The sequence below is a fragment of the Nicotiana sylvestris genome, chromosome 11 (assembly GCF_000393655.2).
Source record: "Nicotiana sylvestris chromosome 11, ASM39365v2, whole genome shotgun sequence".
Taxonomy (NCBI): Eukaryota; Viridiplantae; Streptophyta; class Magnoliopsida; order Solanales; family Solanaceae; genus Nicotiana; species Nicotiana sylvestris.
Genome location: NC_091067.1, coordinates 16,285,199 through 16,292,396, shown reverse-complemented (window position 1 = coordinate 16,292,396; position 7,198 = coordinate 16,285,199). Strand labels below are relative to the sequence as shown.

At 36.1% G+C, this 7,198-nt stretch overlaps 1 protein-coding gene across 1 annotated transcript; it reads right to left on the bottom strand.

The window, feature by feature from the left end:
• Positions 1-5,642, bottom strand: LOC104229137 (protein PHOX1-like). Its single transcript, XM_009781724.2, has 3 exons — positions 2,415-5,642; positions 2,084-2,321; positions 1-505 (listed from the first exon to the last, which is right to left on the bottom strand). The coding sequence occupies exons 1-2, from the start codon at positions 4,666-4,668 to the stop codon at positions 2,173-2,175; spliced, it is 2,403 nt and encodes an 800-aa protein (XP_009780026.1). The 5' UTR covers positions 4,669-5,642; the 3' UTR covers positions 1-505; positions 2,084-2,172.
• Positions 5,643-7,198: the final 1,556 nt, after the last annotated feature.

The following is a 7,198-nucleotide window of genomic DNA, read 5'->3' as shown; positions in this document are numbered from 1 at the left end:
TGCACCAGTATAACCTTCAACATTCATTTTGTATGGTAATTAACTGTGCAGTTCAAATACAAATGAGGTGTTTGCCAAGAGTGGTATATTACCTCCTAACCAACAATCTGGACATCATAAAAGTACACTATATAACTCTATTTAAGACACTAATAGTGACAACTGTTAAAAAACTACAAAAGACCAACTGACACAGAATAGTACAAGCCAAGAAAGGCAAGCTAATGAGAACAAAAAGTTCCTAAGAAAGAAATTCCTATAAGAAAAGAATACCTTAGGACCCTTCCATGAGCCAAAGGAGAATAATTAGAAACTACTGAAGCGATTCGCCACTGCCTGTGAGGAACCGCTACCTGGGCAAGACGACGAGGAGTAGGCAAAAATAAAGAAAAAGAGATTTCTGCCTCTTCATCTCTCTGTGAAATGAAAAACAGGTAATGCACAATCCAAGTGTCACAAGGTCCAAACTCCAAAACCTGTATTAACAGCTGATGCACGTAAATCCCTGCAAAAAAAATAGATCCAGCACCTCTCAGATAAAGCAGAAAGACAAAGAGAGTAACAATGTTATCATATTAAAGACAGTTGAGGTTGCTCCAGTGGCGAGATCACTCTAATTCCAACAAAGAGGTTGGAAGTTCGAGTCATCAAGGGAACAAAGTGGGAAAGTCGGGTACTGTTGTTTATGTAGAGTGGTTTTGGGGGCGGGGGCTGGAATTTATTATGTTAAGAAAAGGGGAAAAAGAAGGAATCAGCACAGCATTCCATGCTAATAAATGAGCTAACCTTACTTGATACTTCATTTACAAGTGTCAGTATTAATGCGGTGAAACCTCAGCAAAGTTCTCAATACAATCAGCTTTTAGCAAGAAATTATGCACAGGCAACTGTTAAAGGCTTTTCCAATGAAGATTTCACGGAAGGTGCAAGGGTTTTCACGACGTACATTAGATGTACATGACCCTTATTATGAGGGTACCTGTCAATGAATGCTAGCAAGGGTGATGTAGTAGGTTCATTGTTTTGGAGTAATGTTCAATAGATTCACGCCAGTGCGGGATAAATAAGTGTTTAACAGGTCACAGAATACGGAAAAAGCTGAACTCGTAAACACCAGACTACTTCCACAAATATGTGAACTCAATGGAAAGGAAAACCATAAAAGTAACAATATGTCTTTCTGGCTATAGGAATCTATGTCGGAAAATCGTTATTCAATTTCTTTGCCACATGAAGGAACTTTTGCAGGTATTGGACCATATTTTTTGCACAGGTGTGTAAAGTGCTAATTCATAGAATCAAGTATTACTGCAGCCTGACAACTCCAAGACTAGAGTAATAGACTTTAAAGCACAATTTGAAGAACTAAATGAGCTGAAAAAGGGTCTGAAAAGGGGTCTAGAGCTTGGAGATGGTGAGGTCAAAAAATAAACCCGCTAGGGGAAAACTAATCTTTCCCCTTTCCCCACCTACCTAGGGAATAAACAGAAGACACTAATCTGATTAAAACTTGAATAAAGAAAAGTTGCAACAGAGAATAAAAATTCAAATACAAACTCAAAACAGCAGCTATTTAGCAACTTAGTAGCAACTTAGTAACAGTAGGCATTAAGAGTACCCACTATACAACAGTAGAATGAATTATTTCTTAGTCATTTCAATCTTAGATACTAATATAGGCCTTCATATTTGAGATAAAAGCTCCAATAATGAACAAGAATTAGGATAGACAAGTGCAGCTCTCCATGACACAGGATTTTTCCACAAGCATTAAACACTCACAGGTAATTAAGCACATATAACCATGAATTTTTATGTAATACTTGTACAAACTGCTTCGGGACAAGATTTTCAGGGTAGTACTTAGAGATCTCAGAACCTAATTATTTTTATAAAGTAACATTTTATCAAACATTTTCTTGTGTTGATATTGTATACTTTGCATTACAGTATCAAACAAGAACATAACTTCAGGGGTGTTTAAAATATTCTTGTGATTCATCTCAAACCGCCAACAACAGTTCTATCTGCATATTATAGAACTGGTACAAACGAATGCGTTTGTTAATGAAAGGATATTTACCTTCCCAGTGAGTATAAGCACAGGCTGGGTGCAACAGCAGCGGTAATAGCGAGTTTCTTTCTTGATTCCTCTGACACCATAACAAGACCTCATGCTAATTCAAGGGCATGATACAGCTTGGAAACTCGTCGACGAAGCAATGGTTCCAACCTGAAAGAAGGTACTCCTCTTTCCCACCTTCTTGCTTCATACATCTCATTCCATGCCTGTACAATTTCATCAATATTGAATCCCAGCCCTACAAACAAATGAATGTCAGAGACATTTGAAATGATTTTTAAAAAAGCCACTGCAGAGTAAACAAGTTTAAGGTAATATATTCCAGTTTCACCTTCTGTTGCAGTACTGTTGGAAGAATGATTCTTTATCATAACAGCAATATCTGTTGGAGAAGCTCCGGCCAATTCAAATTTTTCAACAGCAACTTCCAAAGATTCATGCCAGAGTGGAAGCCCGAGTTTGAACTCCATAAGTGATCGTTCGTATAGCATTGTTCCCCATAGTAAATTTATCTGAGACCTCATGTTTGCAGCTTGCTCAGTAGCTTCATCTGCAGATATTCCTTTGACCAAATTCTCCGACTTTATCTTCTGCGAAAGGATTTTGTCGGGACTTGATAGTTCGTTGAGACGCTGCTCCTCTGCGTCCTCCCACATCTGCATACCTCTTTCCATATTTTCCTCAGCACAGTTGTAAAGATGCAGAACTTCTGTAGAAGGCCAAGAATCCAAATCGACACCACTGCTAATCGCATAATACCAAGAAAGTTTTGCCTGCTCAAACTGTTGCTGCCCCAGAGCAAGAATACCTTCATAAAAATTTGGTTTGATCTTCAGTGCCTCTTCATATCTCTCTCCTGCTTTTGAATATTCCTTTTGAGCCCAACCATAAGCAAATTTTACCTGTGCAAGCAAAGATTCTCCGGAACTATCTTCTTTCAAATAGACCCTTTTCCGCGCCCTGGACATATGAACATTACCCCAGTTGAACAATGCCAAAGCAGCCATCTCCTGAAATGTTTCTCCAGCTGTGCTGAAAAGACATTGAGCTTCTTCACTTGTGACTGCCTCTTCCAAAGCCTCAGAGTATAGCTTCATTCCGACTTCATGGAGATCCAGATAAGCATCAGACTCAAATCCAACATAGTTCTTGAACAAATTAGAGAACTGAAAGATCCAATCATCAATGTAAACTGGTCCATTTTCCTTGCTTTTTTCAACATACCCATTTTCAACAATCTGTATATGTCGTGCGCTGTATTTATGTTCGTCTTCCTCCCTTTTGATCTTCTCATAGAATGGATCCTGCTCCGGATTAACTTCCACGATATAGAGTCTTACTGAACCATGTTGAACAGAAGCTTCAGCCCATCTTAACTCCTCATTTGTCGTCACTGTAACCAGGTCACCTTCTTGGTCCCTATACTTGATTAGGACTGCTTTTAAGTTTGGGAACCGATCACCTATGACCTCCCTCAGTGTCAAGATGCTACAGTTCAGGGGAACTTGAGCCCACCTTATGTCTTCCCCAAATACTAATTTCACTGTTCTTTTTGGCTCTTCTTCTGTGGTACGACTGATAATTTCCTCCACCACCAATTTATCTTCAGTTTTCCTCTCCTCATTGTCCTCATCTTTATTCTCCTCCTGCCTATCCTTGGCCTTATTTACCTCGATCTCGTCCTTACTCTTCTTTTCCTTACTCTTGTCCTTAGCTTTCTTTCTGTTGGCCTTGTTCTCAGCTTTCTTCCCCTCCATCTTGTCGTCCATCTTTTCTTCCTGAGTCTGATCTTTATCCTTATTTTCTTCAATCCTAATCTCACGTTTCATCTCCTCGACTTTCCCGTCCTTGTTCTCAGCATTCTCTTCCTCGTTTCTGTTATCAGCTTGCTTTAAATCGATTTGGTTGTCTAATCCCTTTTCTTCAGCCTTGCCATTAACCATCTCCTCCTCTACTTTCTTGTTTTTCTTCTTTTGTGCCTTCTCTTTAGATGATTTCGACTGACTTGAAGCAAAAGGTAGTTCAACATATTCAGGTACTGGAATCAAATCTATAGGAACGTCATTCGCTCCAATGCCTTTTTCCTCAATGGTTGTTTTCACCCTCTCTGCAATCTCAATAGCCATGAGATTATTCGGTTCCATCTCCAGCACTCTATTAACATCTCTCTGTGCCAAATCCAACCTATTCAGCGCCTCATAACACCTAGCTCTCTTCATAAGTGCCTTACTATATTTAGGTGTAACTTCAAGAGCCAAATTACACTCGTGGATCGCCCTAGGATATTCACTAAGTCCCATTTGCATATAACAAGCGGCTATATTACTACGAAGGTAGGATACGTCTATGTGGTTCCGCGGAAGCAATTTTATAGCTTTGTCATACTTCAGCATAGCTCCTTCATAATCCCTCTTTTGAAATAGCTTATTCCCCTCATCCTTAAGTTCATGAGACATTGCAATGAAAACTGCTGTGTCCTTATCAAATCGCCTCGGGCTATTATTTTCACCAACTTTGTTTTGCTTCATACTAGTATCACCAGATTTGCCTCCTAATTTTTTTGACTTCTTCCAATCCTTTCCCATACTGAGCTTAACAATTCCAACTCTTTCAAACTATGTAGCTCAAAAACAACAACTTAAACTAATTTCTAAAATTAAACCCTCTCAATCCAATCAATAAACACACACACACACACAAAAGTAACAGGACTTAACAACAACAGACTCAGTAAAGTCCCACAAGTGGGGTCTGGGGCGGGTATTGTGTAGGCAGACTTACCTTTACCTTGGAGGTTAGAGAGAGACTGTTCCCGATAGACCCTCAGATAAGGAAATTCACCAACCAAAACAAAGGTTAAAACCAGAACAATCCGCCACAACCCAAACACCAATAAATCAAAAAAATCGAATCTTTTTCCTTAATATACCAAGAAATAGCTTAAAGAACTGAACTGTAGCCCCTAAATCCAAAAGGGTCTTCTTCAGAATTTGTGTTTAGCACCAGTAAAGCAAAAAAAATCCAAACTTTTCTCAAAATTCCAAGAAATAACTTATAGAACTGAGCTTTAGCCCCTAAATCCAAAAGGGTCTTCTTCAGAATTAAAAAAAAAAAACAATAAAACAGTATAAATCCAGAATACTGAATTTATTCACAACAAACCCCAATTTAAGAAAAAAAAATGAAAGATAAACACCCCTTTATTCAGCTGCAAATTATTCTTCTCCTCAACCAAGATTCTTGCTTTTTTTGTCTTTTTTCTTTAATTTTGTGAATTGAGGAAATAATTTAAAAAAACTTATCTGTGTATTTTCAGCTTGCTTTTGAACACCCTTCAAAATTTTCTTGCAGATTTTCAAGACTAATGTTTTTCTTTGGTTTTTTCACAAGGAATATATATGTTTATGCAGAAATGGGGAAAACTACAACCAATACCTCCACCTGCTATTTAAGTTGGGGGGAAAAATAAAAAGCAAAATTAAAAATTAAAAAACAAAAATAGAAAGTAAAAAAGGGTGCCTTGTACCTTTACGCAAACGCCACAGAAAATTGTGTCAAAATATTCAACAGTTAAATATTTTGTTATTTAGATTTGAGTTGATTTGTGTTTTTTTTAAAACAGGAAAAAAGAAAGATTATGCTGATTTGTTTTTCTTTTCTGTAAACAGAGATTTATAATTATTATATTCTATATTCCGACAACTATAACGTGGGTCCCACTAACCGTGTATTCCTAGATTGTGGGGAACGTTTACAAGGAGTAAAAATGAAGGCAACTGTCTTTTCTATTTCCCTCCCCCCCCCCCCCCTTTTTTTCTTTTTTCTTTTTCCTTTTTCCACCCCAAAAATTTAATAAAATTCTTCTCTTTTTTCTGCTAGAAATATTCTCACTTTTTTTTTTGGTTTCTCATTCAAATATTTACATTTCAGTATTCGTTTTGCGGCTCGATTAATTTGCCCTCGCTTCGAAATATTTCATTTTGAGGAATGCTCAGGATTCCAATTCAAAACCTTTAATTAAAAATAAACGGACATTTATCACTCTACCACAATCTTTGATTTGTAATAAAATTATAGTTTACGTTGACTTTTCGTCTGGATTTAAAATTTTACCTTGCTGTCCCACAATTGTCAAATTAACAACAGTATAGAGGGATTTTCAGGAAATAGAGTTATCAAGTTGAGCTTCTTACTTATCGGAATGATATAACCCTTACAAAGATGTACATATTTGACCAGTTGAATTTATCAATAATAGTTGATAATGTCTGTATTAGTTTCTATTAAAATCTTATATAATATTTGAAGCATGTTATTTACAAATTAATCCATTGTCTTTCTTTCTGATGATTTTCCGTGCAAGTAATTAATTAGTACGTGTCTTCAAAAATAGAGGTAAAATGCAATTCCATTTCTAAAATCTTGTGGGTACGTAGACCATGTGTAAAAGGGGGAAAAGTTCCAAGTTTATCTTTATATCAATCTAAATTGCTTAATTTTGTCCTTCATTATATTTTTGGTTCATTTATATATACTTTTACTGTCAGCAATATAATCTCATATTCAGCTTAAAATATGTGAATTCGCGTGCATAAATTCTTTTTTTTTTAAATCTACTTTTACCTTTAAACTTCTGACGATAATTTAAAATGACCCAAAAATTGAATCTCTCAAGCACAAGACAAGTGTTTTCTAGTGAAAGACGTAATATTAATAATTAAAAGCTTAATAGATGGCAAAGTTATTTAAATTTATATAGTTTAAAGGTAAATTTGACACGTGTACCCTGTAAAAAATAAAGAACAGTGTGGAATCTTAGCTTTATCCATTTGTCAAGAAACCTCGTCATAAGAGGTTTTTTTCTTTTCGTTAAGCGTTGATTTTTGTCAAAGAAAAACTAAAATGACAGGAAAAGTCTTCATATGAAACTAATAGAGAATCAAAATAGAAATAAATAAAGAGAAACATTGAAAGGAATCTACACAAAAGGAAAGGCAGGCGAACCTTTATCTTCTCGGAATATTAACTTTCAAATACTATAAGAAGTTAACCAAAGATAATTTACTATAGATTTATTATACGTATAAAGTGTTTTCACATTATCAGTATAATCGA

What these genes read in the sequence shown, in the direction of transcription:
- LOC104229137 (XM_009781724.2), bottom strand. Translation starts at nt 4,668, where the DNA reads ATGGGAAAGGATTGGAAGAAGTCAAAAAAATTAGGAGGCAAATCTGGT. An exon ending in CAACAGTACTGCAACAGAAG is followed by an intron (nt 2,322 to 2,414) that starts GTGAAACTGGAA and finishes ATTTGTTTGTAG; the next exon opens with GGCTGGGATTCAATATTGAT.